The sequence below is a fragment of the Molossus molossus genome, unplaced genomic scaffold, assembly GCF_014108415.1.
Source record: "Molossus molossus isolate mMolMol1 unplaced genomic scaffold, mMolMol1.p scaffold_m16_p_7, whole genome shotgun sequence".
Classification (NCBI taxonomy): Eukaryota; Metazoa; Chordata; class Mammalia; order Chiroptera; family Molossidae; genus Molossus; species Molossus molossus.
The window spans coordinates 84635915-84659510 of record NW_023425401.1 but is presented as its reverse complement, the minus strand read 5'-3'; the positions used below and the strand labels follow the sequence as shown (position 1 = coordinate 84659510).

Sequence of the window (23596 nt, the reverse complement as noted above, 5' to 3'; positions counted from 1 at the left end):
ATTGCCGGCAGTATGGGAGAGCAGTGAGTCATTCCCTAAAATCTGCTCTGCACACCCTCCATGGCCAGGTCACTTATATCGGGTATTACATGGAAAAGTAGGCAAAGGGAATATCAAGGGGTAAAACAGTTACAGATTATAAGTATGGGGAAGTAATGGGAGCTAGGGAATGTGAGCTATCTCCAGGGCACCTATGCCTAGACTCCAGGGTTGTTAGTCTTTCCATGATGGGGTGGAGGGGGGCAGGCACAGAGGGCAGTTCTAAGGTAAGGAGAAAGGACAGCATTCCTGAGGTAAACTCCCAGTCAGGTCAGAATGGGCTTTCTTTAATCAGAACAAAGCAATCATGATTAACAGACTGGGGATGTTCAGCATTTCTTATAATTATGGCTAGCACCCCATTATGATTAATATTCTATTATTCTCTCCCGCCCCTTTCATTTCCTGCAATCCCTGCCATAGGGTTAGCATAATAAACTCACAAAAATTCTTCACAGGTTTGAACATTTCTTATGTTGACATTACTATGGTCAAACCCTATTATTTCTTTAATGCAACTTAATTTCTACAACCACATATTGTCCTGAAATTCTACTTAATAATAGTTAATAATGAGAGCTAATAGTTATTAATTTTTCTGCAATATGGATATAAATTATAAAACAATTTTGTATTTTCTGGTCAGGTTTTGTATAGTTGGGTTTGGATAGATTACCTAGTTATGTGGAAAGATTATGCATAGAGGAGAAAAATATTTCTAACTGTTGTATTGCTAAATAATCTAAACAAAATAAGGTGTAAAAGCCCACTACTTTCTCCTTGGGTGAAACATTTAAGGTTACCAGCGTTCTAGTAGTGCAGCCAGGTGGTATTTTCATGATCAGTTACCTAGCTTTTAAGGAGTCAAAAGGAAAATGACTAATGTGCTAGGTTGACATGACCATCCTAACCATCGGACCTCTAGAATGGGACTGGTTATTTTAAAATTTCTGCTCTCAGGTCAGGATATGAAAGTGAGTGTGAGCAGGGAAGGAGGGCGTGACACACTTTATCCTTCTGAGTGCAACCAGGCGCCAGCGGTGCCGCCCTGGCTCCACGTGGCAAGCGCAGATTGCGCAGCGCCAGACCAGGGCGAAAGACCAAACCCCAGACACCTCCGCGCTCTCGGCCCATCTCTCAGGCCTGCTGTCGTGCCGCTCGGTCCTCCACCGCCAGGGGGCGGGCTCGGGTTCCCGGTGACGGGGGCCCATTGGTCGCGGCGGGGAAGCGGGGGAGGAGGCCCAGCGGCGAGCTGGCTTCCTTCTGGCCACTCGCAGGGGTGAGGGGAAGCCTGCGGAGCTCGGGAGGAAGCGGAGGAGCGAGTGGGAGACGGCAGCGGCTGCTCCCGTCGGCCTCCGGCCAGATTGACTGCGGGGAGGCCGAAGGCGGGCGAGCTTGGCGGAGAGGAGGGCGGGAGGCCGGTGAGACGGTCGGGGAGGCGGACGGAGCCGCGGCCCAGGGAGGGGAGTATGGAGGGAGGTTGGGGGAAGTCGGACACCCCCCTTCACCTTCATCCTCCGCTCACCCGCGCCGGGGGGCGCGCTGTGGTCCGGGTGGCGCGTCCCGGGAACGGGGAGGGAAAGGGCAGGAGCAGGGGGCCAGGGTACGGTGGGCCGGGGTGCGGGCCGTTGCCCTGGCGCGGTCATGCCTTCCAGGTGTTTCCTCCCGGACTCGGCGGAGGACGGGGCGGTGCCTGCACCTGGCTCTGGGCTCGGCGCCCGGGCTGCCACCTGGGCGCGCGCTCGACGCTGGGGCTCGGGCTCGCAGTCGGAAATGTGGGCTCAGCGCTCCAAAGAGGCCGGGATGGAGTTGATGTTGTATTGGAACTCTGTGGAGGGCCGTTTGGCTCACTTGTAGTAAAGTTTTAGTGTCTCTTAAACTGGAGGCAGTTTTATTTTTAAAACTATCCAGCGCACTGGTGTTGGGTGTTATTGATAAATGTGCTGTTTGTTCTTTTTCTCATACCCGATTTATTACCTGACCTCACAGTTTCTACCATATGTGAGGATGAGTGACCCTAGATCTAATTCATGTCAGGGAGGGGTTGACGATATGATATTGATACCCAGCAGTGATTGTATGTGTGTGTGTTTTCATCCTCTACCTTTAAAATGTTTTCATACAATACAGAACCACTCTCCAATGGACAGAACCTTTCCATTGTTTCTTTTTATTTAATAAAAAAATATACGGATACGCTGATACTAGATACTATTAGATTGCTTACTAGGCACTGTGCCAAGTGGTTTCATAGACACATTTGTTTCTTACAGTCCAAAGGCTAGATCCTTTTATCTATCTTTCCCAATTTTACAAAGAAAATACAGAGGTTGATGCCAACAGATTTCATACCCCTTGGACCCTTGATCACCTTTCGGGATTAGTGGTATCCTGTCACTTTTTTCCAAGTTTTTGGAAGCATGACTGTTACATAATGATGCATGGGTCAACTACAGACCTATGTTCCCGAAGAGTAGGATGGAGCTGAAAATTTTTCTATTTCCTAGTGATGTCGTAGTGCCAGGTAATACTGACATGTTTGAGGTGATGCTGGTGTGAACAGACCTGTACTGCCAGTGTTGTAGAAGTAGAGTACGTATGGTTGACACTGAACAACCGGGCCTAGGGGCTCTGGTTCCTGCACAGTTGAAAATCTAGGTATAAATCTTGACTTCCACAGTCAGCTTTCCCATCTGTAGGTTCCACCAACCACTGATGGAAAACAGTGTTTTGCATTCCCAACTGCGGCCTCCCAACCACAGATTTCCAACTGTGGATCAAATATACTGCTTCTGTCCACAGTTAGTTGAATATCCAGATGTGAAGGACCGACTGTACTGAAAAAAAAAATCTGTATGAAAGAGGATCCTTACAGTTCAAATCCATGTTCAAGGATTGGCTTTATGTATCTTAAGTACATAATACTTGATAATGATAAGAACCAACTGTTACTGATCTATGTGTTTACTATCCTACACTTTTTATCATTGTTAAGAGTTTGTGGTCTTTTAACTTATTTTTAAAAAAGCTTGCTGTAAAACAGTATGCCTGTTTTCCTTCGCCTGTAGCAGCCTCATATATCTTGTGTTCACTTCATCTCTTGATTGTATCATTTTCTCCTGTGCTTGATTTGTTTTGTACTGTAACATGCTGTACAGGCTTGTAGCCTAGGGGTAATAGGTTATACCACGTAGCCTAGGTGTGTAGTGGGCCATTTCATCTAGTTTTGTGTAAGTGCACTTTGATGTTCACCCAAGGACAGAATTGCCTAATGATGTGTTTCTCAGAACGTGTTCCCATCATTAAGTAGCATATGACTTCACACAGGGTATTGCAGAGTACCAAGGGATTTTCATTTAACTTAGAAAAGGAAAGTTAATAACTTAGGCCATTCAACATGAAATTGGTAGAGTCAGTGTCAGGCTTTGGGCATATCATTCACTTTTAAAGGCTGCCCAGTCTTGAGTTCTGTTTACTAATTAAGTCACTTTTTTTTTTCTTCTTCAATTTTATACAGTTGTTAGAAGGTTTGTTTCACAAATTCTGTGTAATGTTTTCTCAACACATTAAAAACTAGCATTTCTTGATTGTAAGAAATAAAAAAGTTTAGCCCTAGTTGTGTTGCTCAGTCAGTTAGAGCATTGTTCCATAGGCCGAGGTTTTGGATTCTATCCCATCCCCACGGTCAGAGTACATACAAGAATCAACTAATGAATACATAAGAATGGGTAGAACAACAAATCGATATCTTTCTCTCACTTTCACTCTCCCTCTCTCTACAAGTCAATAAATAAAAAAAACTTAAAAAGAGAGAAATTATAAAATTCAGTGCAGTTATTCTCAACCTGAGGACTTTTCAAAATCACCCACAAATGGGGTTTTTAAATTTTTTTTTAAGTATAGTTGGTATAGAATCTTATATTGGTTATACTAGTTTTGATCTATAATATAGTGATAACATTTTTATAACTTACAATGTGATCACCCCACGGATTCTAGTAATCATCTGTCATTATGTAAATTTAAAAAAAAAGGACATACTGCCTGGCTGGTGTGGCTCAGTGGATTGAGCATCATCCCATGGACTGAGAGGTCCCCTTAGATTCCTGATCAGGGCCCATGCCAGGGTTGCAGAAGGCAGCCAATGGATGTATGTCTCTCACATAGATGTTTCTGTCTCTCCCTTCTCTCTCTCTCTAAAAAAAAAAAAAAAATCAATAATAATAATTAAAAAAAATTTAAAAAATAGGAGGACACAAGCCATGTTTCCTCTAAATCCCTATTGTAGGGGGGGGTGGGGGACTTCTGTTTGAAAGGGAGTTACATTAAGAAAGCACCACTGGCTTAAAGTGACTTTCTAAACTTAATGGATGTTTTATTACAGAATTTTAATATGGATTGCTACCTTAAGCATTGCCAGCTGGTTAATCTTTTCATAATTAATGAAGCTACATTAAAAAGGAAAAGGCAATTGGAGGGAGGGTTAAAGGGCTAAGAGACTGTTAAATGACAAAAAAATATTGTTCACTGTTGGAGAATCATAAGAGTCATATTTTTACTACATATTATAGGTCTTAAATGGTGAGTTCCAGTATTTAAAATTTTTTATGTTTATTTTAAAATGTGAGAGTGCCTGCTATGTGCCAGTAATTATTACAGGTGTCATGGAGGCTACGAATAAGACAGCCTGGACCCTCACAAAGCTGCTTTACCTTCTCGGAGGCAGTAAATCACGCTCTCCCTCTCTCTCTCTCTCTCTCTTTTTTTTTTCATTTTATAACCATTTCCTAAAGCTGAAAGGTGTAAGACCCAAGAAACAAAATATTTTGGTCTTAGGTCTCACAAAATCCATCTAGCTCAGAGCTTACTTAGTACAATAGCAAAAGAGATCATCTGGATTTTAAACAGTAGTTCTGCATTTCATTACTTCCTGACTCTGATCGAGGAGATTGGACAAGATTCCCAAGATCTTGAAACTTTAAAAGGTTTTTATTCAGCTCCTAAAATCTAGTCAGCTGACTTTTATTTCAAAGGAGGAAATTAAGTGTTCCAGTACCTCTGAATTTCCATAGCTGCTTCATCATTATTCTTGGTTGAAACTGTTCTTATATTACATTTTCCTTATTCCTAATCTAATTAATTTTTCTGCTGTTCATGATATTTTCTAGTTTTACTAAGGTGAGTTTTTTCTTTTTCAATTTCCTTATTAAAAAATTAAATTTAATATAACAAAATTTTCCATTTTAAAGTGTACAATTAAGTGTTATTTAGTACATTCACAGAGTTGTGTGATCACCACTTCTGCTTAGTTCTGAAATATATATATGTATGTATATATTTATATACATATATTAAATATATATATTAAATACATATATATATATATATTTTAAATCCTTGAGGATATTTCTTCATTTATTCTCAGATAGAGGGGGAGGGTGGGGGAGGGCAGAGAGAGAGAGAGAGAGAAACATCAATGTAAGAGAAACACATTGATTGGGTGCCTCCTGCACGACCCCAACCAGGGCCGGGGACCCAACCACAACCAGGGTACGTGCCTTGACAGAAATCAAACCCATGACTCCCTGGTCCGCCAGCTGACACTCTATACCTGAGCCAAATTGGCCAGGCCTAAATCATCCCAGAAGGAAAGCTCATGTCCTCTAAGAAGTATGTGCCGGTTCCCCCTTCCTCCAACCCCTAGTTACCACTAGTCTGCTTTCTGACTTTATGGATTTACCTGTTCTGGATATTTCATGTAAATTGAGTCATAGAATATGTGATCATTTGCATCTAGCTTGTTTCCTTTAGCATATTGTTTTACGGGTTCATCTATATGGTGGCATAAATCAGGACTTCATTCCTTTTTATGGCTAAATAATATGTCACTATGGATACATACTGCATTTTGTTTAGTCATTCATCCATTGATTAAAAATCTGGAGAGTTTTTGTGTGCTAGTGAGAAAAAGTTATATGGACATCTACAGTAATGAGTCAGTTCCTGAATTTTCATCTGAAATTCTACAAGATTTGTAAAGTATAAGGTATACTACCTTTTGATACCATTATAAGTAGTTAACTGATCATTAAATGTGTTTGAAGAACCTGTGATCGATAAAAATTAATTTTTGACTTGCATTCAGTTTGGTGTTTTGTTTGTTGGTTTTTGTAGAATTGGTGAGCTACCCAGGACCCTTGGGCAGATGGAACCACTCTGTTCTTATATTTGTTCACATGGAAGGCCTAACAGAACTGTGCTTCCCTTGTAGTTTTGCAGACTACTTAAAGGCAGTTAAGTGCAGTGGATATGCAGGGCAGTTCTTAAACATTTATTCACAATAGGAACATGTAACATCTCATCTGATATAAAATAGTTACATGGGCTGAGGATAGTTATATTGTATATAAATTTGTGTGCCCCCCCCCCATCTCTTTTTGTAGCAATTTACTAACTGGATACTTCTTTACCCTACTTATGTTCAACTTATAGTTAAAATGTATTTAGTTTTATTTTTGCCTGTGTTGTCAATAATATGTCTCTTTCTCTCCTTTAATCTACCTTCCTTCTGCTAGATGGATAGCATTGTTTAAAATGAAATTAGTTTTGCCCTGGCCAGTTTGGCTGAGCAGTTGAGCACCGGCCTGCGGACCAGAGAGTCCCAGGTTGGGTTCCTGCTAGAGGCACGTACAATAAATAAATAAATAAATAAATAAATAAATAAATAAATAAATAAGTAAGTAAATAAATAAAATGAAATTAGTTTTGATTACAACTGTTTATTTTTTATTTTTATTAAATTTATTGGGGTTTCATTGGTTAAGATCATATAGGTTTCAAGTGTATGTTTTTATGATACATGGTCTGTATATTGCACTGTATGACCACCATCCAAAGTCAAATCATCTTCTGTCACCATATACTGGGTGTCCCCCCAAAAATGTGTATACATTTGAACAGCTGATAACTCACTTAATTCTCACTCCTTTTTAGGTTTAACTGATTTGAAATAATGGCTGAAGCCAGACTAAGTTTTGAACAAAGAAAATTTATCCACTAGACATTTTTATGAGGATACATAAAAGATAAAGTTTATAGAACAAAACCAGCAACAATTGAAGAATTGAGGGCAGCTATTTAAAGAGAATGTGAACAATTACTGAACAAAATGATTCTTGATGTTTGCTATTCCATTGCTTCCAGTTATCACAGTGCCTGGACCAGAATCGACATCAGTTTGAAAACAGGTGTTGACAAAACAATTAAACAATGTCTGTAGATTCTATTATATTTTGAAAATCACATGTATTTTAATAAACACTGGCTTTATAATTATTTAATATGTGCATACATTTTTTTGGGACATCCTGTATTTGGTCCTTTATCTGTTCTTACTACAACTATTTAATCAACAGTTGTAGAACTCTGAAGGAGCAGGCAGAACTAAATGTTATTTTGTTTTCGAGATGTTTGTGCTATCGGTTACAGAAATCTACCACCATTTTATTTCTTCAACTGTATTGTGACTTTTTTGTTGTTGTTAATCCTCACCTGAATATATTTTTCCACTGGTTTTTAGATAAAGTGGAAAGGAAGGAGGGAGAGAGAATGAGAAACATCAATGTGAGAGAGGCACATCGATTGGTTGCCTCCCACTTGGGGGATGGAACCCGAAACCCAGGTACATAGCCTTGACTAGGACCCTTTGGTATGTGGGCCGGTGCTCTAAGCGAAACTGGGCGGGGCTGGATTATGATTTTTTAAGCAAAATTCTGCTTTGGTAGATGATGGAAATGTGCTAGCAAATATCTGGGTAATTTTATTGAACTCTGTTGTAACCACTGCAAACAGGAGTTTGCTCTGTTCCACAACATGTTCTCTCCAGATTCATTCACTGTCACCTCACCTTCCTTACCCCTACGGGGGACCTGGCTCAGTGTCAGGCCGATTTCCATTCATTGTAAAGGAAAGAATGAAGGTTCTTGTCATGTGAATTTTACCTTTGGGCTTTTTGGCCTACACCTGCCTCACTTTTTTTTTTTTTTCATTTTTCTAAATTTCTGTGTGTTTGGATTGGTGTAGATCAAAAGTTCTCAGAGCTGAGCATAAATGAGAATCAGCTGGGGAGTTCCTTAACTGTGCAGGAGTTTTAATCCTTGAGTATAGGCTGAGGAATTTGCATTATAAAAAGCTCATAGGTGATTTTGGTGTCTATATTGTGGGTGACATTGCAGTTAGGGCTTCAAAATTCCAGATGCAATGTTGGATTGGATCTAAGATGTTTGTCAGGTGCACCATTATTTTATATATTACTAGCATTTGACTCAGCCCTTCCTTTTAGAAAAGCTTTTGGCCATGAGAATCTTTGTGTAACACTTATCTCTCTGCACTGAGACAATGAGGGCGGTTGTTCTAAGCAGGGCACTTGCATGATTTAACAGGGTATTTTGCAAACCAATTTGTAACTGGAGGTACAAGATGGTATTGTAACTACCTGCTGTTATTATTAAAAGGATGGAATTTTATCTACCTGCTGTAGATCAGACAAAAGCTTTCTAAAATGTTACTTACTTTCTGCATTCTCTGGTAAGAGAACCCCACCCCGCACCCCAAAAAGGCATAGCTAAGATTATCCACACTCTTGTTTTCTCAGCTACATATATGGATTTGAAAGTTGGACAGTGAAAAGGCTGAAAGAAAATAATGGATTCATTTGAAATATGATGTTAGAGGAGAGAGCTCTATGGATACCCTAGGCCACCAGAAAAACAAGTGAGTTCTAGAGCAAATTAAGGTGAGTGACAAAAATGACAAAACCGGAGCTGTCCTACTTGGGGCAGATCATGAGAAGGCTGGCGTCTTTGGAAAAAATAATGTTGAGATAAATTGAAGGCAGCAGGAAAAGAGGAAGATCAAATAAAAGATCCATAAGTACCATATTGTACCTCCGGTTAAAAAATCGTTAGCAGCCTGGCCGGTGTGGCTCAGTGGTTGAGCGTTGAAAGGTTGTCAGTTTGATTACTGGCCAGGCACGTGCCCAGGTTGTGGGCCAACTCCCCAGTTGGGGGGCATGCTGGAGGCCACCAATCCATGCTCTTTCTCATCGACGTTTCTATCTGTCCTTCTCCATTCCTCTCTCTCTAAAAATCAAGTAAGAAAAAAAATCGTTAGCAAATGTACCCTGCTAAATCATGCCAGTGCTCTGCTTCAACCAACTGTACCCCACTCTCAGTGCAGAGAGGGGTAACTGTTACACAAAAATTTTCATGGCCAAAAGCTTTCCTAAAAGGACGGGTTGAGTCAAATGCTAGCCAGAGAAATCACCAGATCCTGGGACAAGCAGGCTGAGCCCCCAGCAGCAGCCAGGTGGAGAAGACACGTCCCTAGTTCTGGAGTTAATGGAGCTCTTTTATGCTAAGAGTTTGGGGAAGAAAGATGTAAGTCGTTTTGAAAGAACGACAGATAAAAGGAGGTGGGAGAAGGTGAGGTGGAGCTAGTTCTGGAATAGGTGCAGACTCCCTAAGGAAGAAGTGTTTGCTCTCTAGGATTAGTTTTGGCCATCTGTCCGGAAAGATCACGTGTAAGCCAGAAACAGAGGCACCTGGTATTCTGTGGGGGCTGGTGGTGGGCTCTTTAGATAATTCGGAAAGAGTCACCTGGAAGTTAATTGGAAGACCAAGTGTGAGGAAGACCAAGTATAAAAGAAGCCATGAGCACGAGTCTACAGGAGCTGAACAGTTGTTGAGGACAGGACATTGTGGACATCACTCATTGATAGGGTCACCAGGAGTGAGAGCTGACTCAATGACAAATGTACACACAGCTATTTATGGTGGACTGTGGAGAAAAGCCAAAATCCACCCAGTACAATCCCAGTAGGTTTTATATCAAGCATTAGTTAACTTTCTCAGTGGTGGGGGTTGGGGGACTGGGGTTAAAACCACTTTCTGGCTCATTTGTGATTTTGTATACTTTTAATCCTGTAAAATAGTCACATTTAGACATTAATCCTTTTTAAAATATAACATCAATATGATGCTAATAAGAAAGGCCATTTCATACTAGTTCAGATAATTTAAAAATTCAGGCATAGATAAACCATATCCCTCTCTTTTCAAGGTTTTTAGTAGAACATCAAAATTTTATTCTAAAAGATTTATGTATTGGTTCTGTTGAGCCCTTACTAAAAGGGTTTGATGTGCTGCAGTCTCACCATTTTGAAGGAGTCTTTGCAGAAGGAGTGGATACATTTATATTTTCCTCCATTATTTTTTTTAAGTAGTTATTCTTGGCATTATAGACTTCACGCAGATCTCTTTCCCTTTCCAAATTTAAGAAGGAAAAAAAGAAAAGGACTTTGGTTTTTGCTTCTTTTTTCTTCTAGTCAAAATGTAAAGTTAGGTTAGTCATTTAAAAACCTGAGGTATTTTTCTAGTTGTTAGGTAGTCATTTAAAAGTTTTCCCTTTCATTATCAGGCTATTCTTACTTTTCAAAGGTATATAATGTGTATGTTAAAATGGTAGATTTTTTTTTTTTTCTTTATTCTCACCTGAGGATATTTTTCCATTTACTGTATCTTCAAATAGAGTTGGGCGGGGGGGAGAATCATCGATATGAGAGACACATCGATTGATTGGTTGCCTCCCACATGACCTTGACCAGGGCCAGAGACCGAACTGCAACTGAGGTACATTCCCTTGACCAGAATCGAACCCGCGACTCTAGTCTGCAGGCTGATGCCCTAACCACTGCACTACTTTCTAGGGCTAAATGGTAGATTTTTAAAAAATCCTTTTTTAGGATTTAATATCAGTCTTCTATTAGTACTCAAATACTTTTTCAAGTTAGTAATTGGATTTTTTCTGTTAAGCATTTAGTATTAATGACACCAAATTTTATTAAATTTATAGTATTTATAAATGAAAAGCAACTCAGGTATCATACTGAGTTAAATGTTCAGGTTTTTTGTGTTTTTTTTTTTTTTTCAAATGAATGCAACCTTCTCACCCCTCTTCATTCTGTAATCTCAAAATGTATCCAGCCTGGCAAGCCATTAGTTTGGTGGCACCTGGGTAAAGCAGGGTACTTGACAGCAGTCTGCATCTACTGTAGTGATAACTTTTTTTTTTTTCATTTCTGAAAAGGCTTTTCTAAAGGTAAATATTTGGAATTTTAAACTTCAGTTGCACAGTTACCCCCTCCCTCCTTTTTAAGCCCATCACAAAAATAATCACTTTTAAATACATGTGTAAAGAAAACAGTAGTGTCGGTCGCTCCTCTCCAGTGTAATTTTACAGTTAATGAAATGGGATATAATAAGATAAATTTTTATCCTTTTTTAAAAAATCTCTCTCCTGTGATGGCTTCAGAAAACATTTCAGAACCTAGATGTATTTCCATCTTTGCTGTAGATGGACGGACAGCTTCATTTTAGGAAGGGAAGGATTTTTTCCCTTCTTTTTGAAGAAGAATAATTGTTTCTCATGGAGCATATGCTTCTTTCATGGAGAGTAGTTGATTATGAACATGTAAAATGAACATTCATAGAACACAGAGTTTAGGATTATTTATCTGACCTGCTTCTTTCTGTAGCAGTACTTGTAAGAGGACCAATAGAAGCCTTGTGGCGGTTGTGTGTCTTGCAAATCGCCCAGCAAGAAATGTTGGAATATAAGGATATGGTCAGCAAAGTTTATTCCTCTATTTAAAAAATATTTTTAAATTTCAATTTTATTTTTTTATTTCTCTATCTCAAGTTAGCAAATTACAATCAGTGGGCTCTGTCTAACCTACAAGCCAAAATTGGTTTTTATATTTTTAAGTGATTGAAAGAAATCGAAAGAACATTTTGTAGCATAAAAATTTTATGAAATTCAAATTTCTGTATGCATAAATAAAGTTTAATTATATCACAGCTGGGTTCTTTGGCTTATTTATTGTCTATGACTGCTTTCTAGCTACAATGCAGGGCATAAGTAGTTGTAATGGAGACTGTATGGTCCACAAAGCCTAAAATATTTTCCACCTGGCTTTACAGAACAAGTTTGTGTACAGTTGCTCTATTTTATTCACATAAATGTATTTTATGCAAGTAATTTTTTAATAACATACTTTTGTTTCTATGTAAAATCAGAATAAGCGATTTAGTGACTTAGTTGCATCATCCTTTTCTGATGTCAGTATTATCACTTTTTTGAACTGCTCTGGGACTGAAAATTTAATCTTTTACATTCTAATTTTGAGGAGGGGTTCTGTGTTAATCTGGGTTCTCTAGAGGAACAGAACCAATAGGAGATAGATAGATAGATAGATAGATAGATAGATAGATAGATAGATAGATGATAGATAGATAGATAGATAGATAGATAGATAGATAGATAGATAGATAGAATAAATAGATATCATAAAGAATTGGCTCATGCAGTTGTGGAGACTGAGAAATCAAGCAGGACAGCTAATGGGATAGTTCCAATCTGAATCCAAAGGCCTAAGGACCAGGAGAACTGATGGTGTCAGTTTCAGTCCAAGTCTCAATGCAGGTGAAGACTGATATACCAGCTAAAGACTGCATACGGGGCAAATTCTCCCTTACTCAGACTTTTTAGTTCTGTTCAGGCCTCCAGCAGATTGGATGAGTGAGGCCCACACACATTCCCAGACATACCCAGAATAGCATTTAACCAAATATTTGGGCACCCCATGGCCCAGTCAAGTTGACACAATTACTGGGCCTCAGTGTACTTTAAATCTATCTGCTTGTACTTTGACCTTTATCTTAGTCCTCTTGAAAAGCTCCTGTTCACATGAATATTAGAATCATATAGACGTCACTCAGTTGATTCGACATTGCTGTCACTCTAACCACTGAGCAATACCAGCCTGGGTGATTGGCATGGATTTTTGTCAACAAGCTCCTTACATTAGAGTGTCAGTGAGCTGCTGGGGTGAAAGGGAAGTGGGTGTGTCTCTCAGCTTTTTACTCTTCATGTGACAAATGCCTTCACTTCATCGATAATGCCATCCTCATACCCCACTCACTAGAGGACTCTTGGGAGGATTACATACAATAAGAATGTGTATGAATCACTCTGCTACGTATGCATTATTACCTGGTTTATGCTAACTGCCAGTTCCTCTCGTGGTAAGTGGTTATTTTTATGGCTTATTTTGTTTATGTAGAATGGTGTTCTTGTAATTCACATTATAGCTGGAGTCCATTTCTGAAGGAAAAAATGAAAGTATCAATTGACCTTTGTATTTATCTGTTTTTCCTGAGGTTGGTTGATTCTGGAACGATACTTGCATATTCAGACCTGATTTTCACAAAACTTCCCTAAATAAGACTAAAATAGATGATTGGGCTAGTGGAAGTGTGTAAAGTGTAAGATATTCAAAGCATTCCAGTATGTCACTTTGAGACCCTAATTTAGGCTCTCTCCTTCAGGCTAGGGCTAGGTCACATTCTTTATTAGTGTTTATTCAGAACAATGTCTACTGCCCAAGGTTGTCATGGTAACCCTCCTTGCTGTGGACGCTCAGCAGACTGTGCGCTTTACATATTAGCAACCATATTTGGTTCAATCATTTATCTAAAATACTGAAACTTGTTTTGTCCTATATGTGTTTTTACAAATGTACTGTCAACGTCGTTTTTTGTGTTTTTGTTCTTATAATCTGCCCTAAAAATAGTGTCCCATACCACCAATATTCTAGTAGTTTTGGCAAGTGGTTCTAATTTCTTTTTTTTTTTTTAAATCCTCACCAGAGGATATTTTTTCCATTTATTTTCAGATAGAGAGGGAGGGAGTGAGGGGAGGGGGAGGGGAGGAGAGAGAGAAAGAGAGAGAAACATCGATATGAGAGAGACACCCTGATTGGTTGCCTCCCGCACAACCCCAACCAGGGCCAGGGACTGAACAGCAACCGAGGTGACCTTGACCAGAATCAAATCCGAGACCCTTTGGCCTATGGGCCTACACACTAACCGCTGATTCAAACCAGCCAGGGCAATGGATCTAATTTCTATATCTCTACCTTTTAGTGAACATATAAGAAAATTATACATTCTTATATCTGTAGCTTCTAGATTAAAGAGATTTGATTTTCTAGCAGAGGCCTCTTTACCCTTTTAGGGTTGTATTCATTTTCTCTGGACTTGTTCAGTCTCTATCTGAGCTTCAGCCTCAGGTTTGTACAACATCCTATTAAGTTTTTGTTTTTTCCCCCCTCCTAAAATGATTATATGTAATGATTTTTCCATCCATTCATTTATTTGTTTGTTTGTTTATTTATTTTAGAGAGGAAGAGAGAGAACCATTGACTTGTTTCACTTATTTGCTCATTCATTGTTTGCTTATATGTGCCTTGTCTGGGAATCAAACTCCCAACCTTGACAAATGGGAATGACTCTAACCAACTTGTCTACCTGACCAGGGCATGATGTTCCTAAAAAAATTTTTTTTTTATTATTATTTTTACAGAGAGAGGAAGGAAGAAGGAGAGAGAGAGAGATAGAAACATCAATGAGATAGAACATCAACTGGCCACCTCCTGCATGCCCCCCTTAGGGATCAGGCCCACAACCTGGGCATGTGCCCTGACCGGGAATTGAACTGGCAACCTCTTGGTGCATGGATCCACACTCAACCACTGAGTCACACCAGCTGGGCGATTTTTCTAGACCTTTTAAATGTCCTCCTAAGAAGACAAGTTAGGAATGATTTGAAATTGGCACATTGTAAACAGATGTTCCTTGATTTGCTCTCAGATATATTCAATTGTCCTTCCTTATGCTGATTTACACTTTTACAAAACTAATTTGCTTCTTAACCAAACTACTTAAAAAATGTGTTAAGACTGAAATTCGATGAGATTTTTAAGTTAGAGACTTTACTAAGTGTTATTCTCTGTGAAATTTAATGAAAACCTGAATTCAGCGAGACAATGGTAGTTGCTTATATTGTGGTCCTACTAGTGATCAGTTTAGAAGCAGGCTTGTTAGGTAGTGCAGAGAGATGGCAGGTATATGAAGCAGTGGCTTTAATTGTACAGGTGTGGCACCCTCAGCAAGTCATGGAAACAGTGAAAAGGTCAGTGTCTGCCCAACTGCTTATCACACTCTCAAAGAAATTTCCTAGGCCACTCTCAGATAAGAGTGAAGCTATTTTGGAATACCAGCTGGAAAGAAGGCATGTGGGTGTTGTGAACAGAGTCCATATTGCTAGAAGTCAAAGGAGGGTTTGTAACCCTGGCCGGTTTGGCTCAGCGGTTAGAGCGTCGGCCTGCGGTCCAGAGAGACCCAGGTTCAGTTCCCGCTAAGGGCACGTACCTCGGTTGCAGTTTGTCCCCGGCCCTCGTTGGGCCAACCACTCGATGTGTCCCTTTCATGTCGGTATTTCTCTCTTCCTCTCTCTCCCTCCCACGCTATCTGAACAAAAAGTGGAAAAATGTCCTTGGGTGAGGATAAAAAAAAAAAAGGATTTGTAACCACTTGGGTTTTTCGTGTGAAAAGCCGAGGGTTTTTGTTTTTTGTTTTTATGCTTTTATGTAATAGTTTGTGGATACTTCAGAATCTCTTCTTTCCTTTTGGTGTTTTCCAAGTCTGGCTAAGTAGTTAGTTTAAATAGCTGTAGAACATTGACTTCCTATATCTAACAAAGGACAATAAATCAATAATGCTCAAAGCAGCATTAGTTCAAGTGTTGATGTTTTCTTAAAATGGGGTAGATTGGGCAGAAGAAAGAGAGTTTATATAAGAGCATTGACCCTTTGGATGTTCACCCCTGCTTACTCCTGGGTGAAAAAGAAAACTGGATGTCCTCTCCCTTCCTTCCAGTGTCCTTCAGGGGTGGGGCATTATTTTTATTTGAAGCAGAATGTATATATTATTAGATCAGACTTTCTCATCAAAACATCGGTATGAAAATACAGTCTGAAATAAAAATATCTTTTTGATTAATGATTCATTAATCAAAATTGTTTCCTGAATTCCATTTCTGTAGAGTAGATTGAGTAGAGTGCAGTAGCTGTGTAGCTTATTTGGGGCATGAATTTCCTCTTGATCTCATTGCTTTTTTGTTTGCTTTTAAAAATGTGCTATCAGCCCTGGCCGGTTTGGCTCAGCGGTTAGAGCGTTGGCCTGCGGTCCTGAGAGACCTGGGTTCGGTTCCCGCTAAGGGCGCGTACCTCGGTTGCAGTTTGTCCCCGGCCCTGGTCGGTTGTGCGGGTGGCAGCCACTCGATGTGTTCCTTTCACATCGATGTTTCTCTCTCTCTCTTTCTCTGTTCCTCTCTCTCCCTCCCACTCTACCTGAACAAAAAATAGAAAAATGTCCTCCGGTGAGGATAAAAAAAAAATAAATAAATAAAAATGTTCTGTCAAACGGATTTACTTGCTTTTCTATTTGCTTTTAAAAATTTTACCTATCTTGAGTTACTTCTTAGAAGTGAAATCCACATATACAGATTCCCCCCACCCCATATCTATTTCTTGTTATTAGGATAATACAAAAGGGTAATTTCTTCATTGATGGATAACATACACTGTCAGTAATTGCTGGAAATATTTAAAATTGTAATTCTGTACTTTTGAAGATATTCCTTTATAAACTTAAATTTAAACAACTCTGACCAGTTTGGTGTAGCGGTTAGCGCATCGGCCTGCGGACCAGAGAGTCCCATGTTTGGTTCCCACTAGGGGCACATACAAAAAAAAAAAAAAAATTTAAACAAAGAGGAAGAGAACCCTGGTATTAAAGTAAAAAGCCTTTGCTATAAGTACTTATCATAGTGACATCTGAATGATGTCACACTAAAAGAAGTGGCATCGGATAGTGGAGTGAGCCCTGGAGTGGGAGCCAGCAGTCCTACGCTGGTCTCGTTCTACAATTAATTTGTTCCATGACTGGAAAAGCAACTTAACTTCTTTGTACCTCAACTGCAGACTGAAGTTTGGAACTAAATATCCAATGTTCCTTATGGATGCATAATCACTGAGAGTAATAAGGCATTATCTTCACAAACTTGACGGTGGTTTTCCCCTCATTTGTTCATTCATTTGGGAGCAGGAGGGCACAGCAGTGGAAGACATGACTCTCTTCTCAGTAGCTTTTATGGTCCAGTGGAAGGAGACAGACCCAGTGATGAATTTTTTAGTAGATGTCAATATTGGTAGAATGCTTAGAAATCTCATGACACTTAATTTAATAAATGTACTCCAAACTCAGTGTGAGGAGGAATGCTCCTTCTAGACCTAATGGTGTTTGCCTTTTCTTTTGATTTTAGGAGCTTATTTAATGAAACGTGCCAAAGACTGAAAAACCAAATATGAGGGTAGCAGGTAAGATAAATATGTCAGTTCGTTAGAAATAATCTTGCTTTTTGTGTAACCTGTTTGTTTAGTAATGACTAAAGGAGAGGGTATATAATCCTTTTCTATATCGAATGCAAAACTGAAATATCACAAGCTACATCATTATTCAGCTTCTTTATTTTTTTATGTAGTTGACACATCACAAATTGGGCGTTTAGTGGGTGTTACATAAAAGTTTGGGGACACTTTCATTGAAATTATTTATGCTAAATATTTTGGTCATGGTTTTAATGTTCATGGTCTTAAACATTAACTTTATTTACCTAATAATACATAGGTGCTCACTTGGGGTAGCTCAGTGGTTGAGTGTCGACCCATGCACCAAGAGGTCACTGGTTCAATTCCCGGTCAGGGCACAAGCCCAGGTTGTGGGCCTGATCCCCAGTGGGGGGCATGCAGGAGGCGGCCAATCGATGTTCTCTCTCATCAATATTTCTATCTCTCTCTCCCTTTCCTTTCCTCTCTCTTTAAAAAATCAATAAAGAAAAAAAATAACACATAGGTAATGTTCATATAAAGAACAATTTGACAGCCTTGAGGGCTGATTTTTATTTTTGCTAAGTTCTAGCTTATTGAGGAAAATGAACTGTAAAGTTTAAAAGCTTAAATTTTTTCAATATATGTGCATAAATTAAAATTAGTGTATGTAAAGGATTTAGTAAAATGTGTTTTTGCTGAAGTGATTATGTACAGGCTGGGGCAAAAGTATGTTTCCAGTTGTGAGTACATGAAACACAAAGTTTATTCTTGTATAATTATTTATTAATTAATGTATATTTTCTATACAAATAATTGTAAACCTACTTTTGTTCCACTCTGTATTTGCTAGTTCAAGTTCAATCTGCCTAAATGAGATTATGCATAAGGACATCTGTTCCTTAGGCAGCATATTGAGGAAATTGAAAAACACCCCTTGATGTTCATAGTATTAAGGTAGTTATCCTTAAACATTATAAAAAGACAGATCCATAAGTAACTGGAGATAACTTGTAATTTCTCAAAATCAAGATAGTCTTTCTTTTAATTATCATCTTCTCACCAGCAAACACAATATTTTTCTATGGGAGCATTTCTTAGAAGAACTAAAATCAAGGTGGGTGAGCAAACAAGTCTTCTTGCTTCAGGCATAATTATACAGAAGCAAGTACAGGTAATTTAACATCATGACTATTAAACATGATTATTGAAAATCTAGATATCTTGGTCATTAACTGACAAAAACCATTCCTTTTTGAGTAGTTATATAATTACTGAAGAAAAATATTTCCAGAAATCAAAAGCTTATTTGTGGTTTTAAAAACCATGTTATAATGTCTTTTTTTAATGAAAATATTGATCTTTTAATATGGCAGGACTATGATTACATATTTCCAGATAATTTTAAAAGTACATTATATATACCCTAAGAAGCCTGAAACACCAATCAGAAAGAATATATGTACCCCCATGTTCATAGAAGCACTATTTACAATAGCTAAGATCTGGAAACAGCCCAAGTGTCCATTAGTAGACGAATGGATAAAAAAGCTGTGGTATATATACACAATGGAGTACTATGCAGCTCTAAGAAAGAAAGATCTCTTATCCTTTGAGATGACATGGAGGGACCTGAGAGTATTACCCTAAGTGAAATAAGCCAAGCAGAGAAAGACAAGTATCACATGATCTCACTTATTTGTGGAATATAATGAACATAACAGTCTGATGAATACGATAGTCCCAGAGACGTGGAAGTAGGATACAGACTGACAATCCCCAGAAGAGGGGGTGATGGGGGGGAGAGATAAACCACAGAACTTGCATGTATGTACGCATAACCAATGGAAATGAACAACAAAGCTGGGGACAGGGTGGGGAGGGAGGGAGAAGAGGGTGTCAATGGGGAAAAAGGAGAAACATCTGTAACAGAAATTTAAAGAAATAAAAAAAGATTGAGACAGGTAAAAAAAAAAAGTACATTATTTAATTAAGCATGGTTATATGAAATAATCAAATAAGTTTCCCTTTCTCACATAATTCTACTTTCATTCTAGTTGAAATGAACTTTGTCATCTAGTCCATTTCTCTGATTTTGACAGTTACTACCAAGGCTAATTTATGGTAATTATTCACTGAATGCTTATTTTTATGTTTAGTGCGGTTCCTACTGTAGTTTTTCAGAGTATTGCTTTCAGCGAGTGTATAAGGAAGATTAGCTATTAGTTTATTGCTTTTAAACTAATTAATTAATCCTTTCTAATTAAAAAAATTCTAGTTGCTTTGAAATATAGTGAAGCATCAATGTCTAAAGCTTATGCTTTTTTGTTCATGAAAAATAGGGACACACTCTATTGTTAGGTTAGTGCAGTTCATAGAAGGAAGGAGGGAATCTCATGGAAAGTTATGAATGAGAACAATGGCATGGCATGGATAGGCCCCTCCAAGTTCAGAATTAGATGGTGGCCAGCTCTGGAAGAGACCCTTTGTAACAGACATTCCAGAATTCTGCCATATGGAGGCTCTGCTATCCTTCACCTGCCTACTCCTCTCAGGGAGCATCTGCTTGTTCTATTGCCAGTTGGTTTCTCCACCTCTTTTTTCTTTCTTAGAGCTTTTGTGTCCTCCTAGTTCCTCTGATTGTCCAGTGTAAGGGCATATGTCACAGTTTAAGACTCAGTTCTACCACTGCCAAGTTATTTTTTCCATTGATTTTTGGAGAGAGTAGAAGGGAGAGAGAGAGAAACATCAGTGTGAGACAGACATTGATTAGTTGTCTCCCCCACGTACCCCATCTGGGGCAGGGGTTGAACCTGCAACCTAGGTACATGCCCTTGACAGGAATTGAACCCATGACCCTTTGGTACATAGGCCGATGCTCTAATCACTGAGCAACACCGGCCAGAGCCCCTTCCCTCCTCTTAACGATTAGTCCTCATATCTTTAGGTTTATGAAATTAGAAGGAATATAGTGTTTGTTTTATTTTTATAGCCAATAAGTTGAATTTTAGTAGTGTTTTGGGACAATGCATACATTCGGTGTTAGGATAGAGTGCTGTACACAACACTGGGCCCTGTCAGGATCCCTGAATTCTGGTCCTAACGCTGCCACCAAATTATCTGTAATCTTGGGTGGTCACTTCACCTCTGTACCTTTGTTTCCTTAAGGAGAATGAGATAACTGATAATCCTGTCTACCTCTTTTATATAGATATAAATGAAACTTGGTAAGAGAGTAATGGAGATTAAACAGACAAATACATTGTCCCTGAATAACCTAATGAGATGCTCTGAAATCCTATGGGTGAGAGGAAGATGTTTCTTCCCTGTCACTTTCCATTTCCTTTCCTGTCTTGCAGTGAATTAGTTGATAGCAGTGCTAAATATTTGTAAGGTATTCAGAAATGGTTAAAGATATAAAGGTGTAAAAGACTAAGAGTCTGTCTTCATGGAGCTTACCCTGTAACCACATTGTGAATCATGTGGGATAGCTGCCAGATGAACTTGCCCAGGAGTGGAGAAGGTCTGTCTTAAACTAAGGATCAAGGAAGAGCAGGAATACTTTTTTGCACACTGAACCAGGAGCACTCATGATAGGACATTTCACTGGAGAACTCCTTGCTCTGTTGCTTCAGTAGCTCCAGAAGATCCAGTGTTTTGGTGTCATCTCTGTATAGTATTGTTGCCCCTTATTTGTGAAAAGAATGGAAGGGATCATCCAGCATACTTTGTGGCAGGCAGTCTTCCATTAGCCATGATACTTTTGTGTAGTCAGCCACAAATTGATAGCAGGTTTTTGATTTTGTTTTGTTTTTTATCTAAATTTAAGCAGATGACTCAAGCAGTTCTTTGTCTAGATTGCTAGCCAGTCTGATAATTCTTTGATCAGGAAAATCCTTTATCTTAATGGATAGTTGGTACAGTTTTTATTGTAACACATGTTAAATTAAGCTCAATACATAAAAAGTAAAAATTTATTAGTTTTAAAACTTTTTAATAAACTTACACATTTCATTGAAATGTTATATAATAAAAGTTCTATGGGCTCATAAGCTCATTTCTGCTCTTTATCTAGGTGCTGCAAAGTTGGTGGTAGCTGTGGCAGTATTTTTACTGACATTTTATGTTATTTCTCAAGTATTTGAAATAAAAATGGATGCAAGTTTAGGAAATCTATTTGGTAAGTTTCATTTTGTTCCCTTTCTGAAATCTTGTTTTTGATGTGATTGTCTCTTTACCACTTACCAACCTGAGTCACTGCTGTTTAGTCTAGAAGAGAAAATGTATTTATACCAATAAGTGTAACTCATTAAAATATTTCAAAATACAAAATAGAAAGTCTTAAAATTAATTCAGTATAAAACATAAATCTTGCATTCAACATTTTGAATATATTTAGTGGAGTCTTTTATACGTTGCTTAGGATCATTAATCATGGCATTCTAAACGCGCATTCTAGAAGATATCGTGCTATTGAGCTGGCTGATAGAAAATTTGGAATCAAACTTAACTGTCCATTAAAAAGTGGTTAGGAATCATGATAATACATTTTAAATACCAGCCATAGAAATCCATTTTTCTTTTCTACACTTATTTTCCTTCTGCAACATTTTTCTTCCACCAGTTTGTTTAATGCCATCTTGTAAACACACCATGTAAGCTAACTTAAATCAGTTTCTAATAAAAGAATTACATTAATAATACAAATTAACATTTGAAATGTTTGCATAAGCTTTGGCTATTGTTCAAAGTATTAAAAAACTATGCTTGAAAGGTGAGGCTATGAAACCAATTAACAGTATTTTGACCTGGTAGGCGGGAAGCAGATGGAAAAAATTTAAGATCTCTAGAATAGTGAATTTTGTTTTCCATAAATTAATATTTGGAAGGAAACCACAAGAACTAATTCACTTCCTCTTATATCTAATTTCAAGACTCCCTTAAACCAGTGCTTCTCAAACTTGACTATCAAAGGAATCTCCAGGGAATTTTGGTAAATGCAGATTTTGATTAAATGTTTGGGATGGGGCCTAGGAGTCTGCATTTCTAACAAACTCCCAGGTGATGCTCAAGTTCCTATCCATGGACCACATTCCAAATATTAAAGCTTCAGAGAATTCAGGCATGTAGTCATCAATTTCTTTATAAACATTTTTAGGTTTCTTAAATGATTACTCAAATGTACTTCCTTGTATCGCACTGAATTCTGCCTTTTATACTCCCAAGTAATAAGCAATTCAGTTGCTTCTACCTGCTTAAGTTCTCTTCGACATTAATGATCTCTCAAATAGTTAAATTGTAGTTGTACTGCTTCTGGTCATCTTTTCACAAGTTTTCATCTTATCAAGTTATGGAATCTTCTCTTTCAATCATTCCTCTTATTGTACTGGTTATTCTTTTGACCCATTTTGCCGACTCTCTCAGCCTGCTGGGGGTTGTTGCAACTCAATAACCTCCAAGAGGGGGAGCATCGCCAGGGAGCAAATTCTCCGGATCTCTGGATGCAGCCTAACTTACTTGCAAAGTGGTTCCCTAGGTTACATGGTGTTTTAGGTAGTTAAGTCCTTGAGATTGCATCTCTGCTGACCTTACAGCTAAGCCCAGTATACTTCCTGTTTCAGCTGTCTCTGGCTGTTTTCAGTGCAGATACATAAGAAATACATTCACACTTGGGCGATAAGCCCATTGGGCGCTTTCAGGGCATTCTAGGCAATCATGCATACCTTATCTATTTACATCTATACTGTACATTTAGGGTGGCATTTCAGACCTTACCATGCATACTTTGATCAATACTTTCAGGGTGGTTTTCCAAAACTAACATGCATACCTTATCTATTCATATGCATACTTTGATCCTTGGCTGGTCAGCCCATGAGAATGCATACCTCGAGATTACATTTTGTTCATCCACCAAACTCTCAACCCTACATGAAGTTGTACTGCTTCAGGTCAGCTTTTCACAAGTTTTCATCTTATCGAGTTATGGAATCTTCCCCTTTAGTCATTCCTCTTAATGTACTGGTTATTTTTCTGAACCATCTGTTTTTATTTATTTTATTTAAGTGTTTTTTTTGACAGATAGCATTTTATTTATTTTTATTTTTTTAGAGAGAAAGGAAGGGAGAGAGAGATAGAAATGCCGATGTGAGAGAAACATCAATCACTGCCTCCTGCACGCCCCCTACTGGGGATTGAGCCTGCAACCCC

The 23596-nt window shown here is 38.5% G+C and overlaps 1 protein-coding gene across 5 annotated transcripts in view; it reads left to right on the top strand.

Annotated features, from left to right (window-relative positions):
• The first annotated feature begins 1298 nt into the window (after window positions 1-1298).
• FAM3C (FAM3 metabolism regulating signaling molecule C) overlaps window positions 1299-23596 on the top strand; it is a 62177-nt gene continuing 39879 nt past the window's right edge. The window contains exons 1-5 of one of the 5 annotated variants that reach the window (XM_036247296.1): window positions 1309-1460; window positions 8693-8833; window positions 11633-11716; window positions 17323-17377; window positions 21462-21566. In XM_036247296.1, the coding sequence (XP_036103189.1) occupies window positions 17365-17377; window positions 21462-21566 (118 nt within the window). In that variant the 5' untranslated portion in view covers window positions 1309-1460; window positions 8693-8833; window positions 11633-11716; window positions 17323-17364. Of the gene's footprint in view, window positions 1461-8692; window positions 8834-11632; window positions 11717-17322; window positions 17378-19443; window positions 19511-21439; window positions 21567-23596 lie in introns of all 5 variants that reach the window. The other 4 variants (XM_036247298.1, XM_036247294.1, XM_036247295.1 and 1 more) reach the window with 4 other exon arrangements.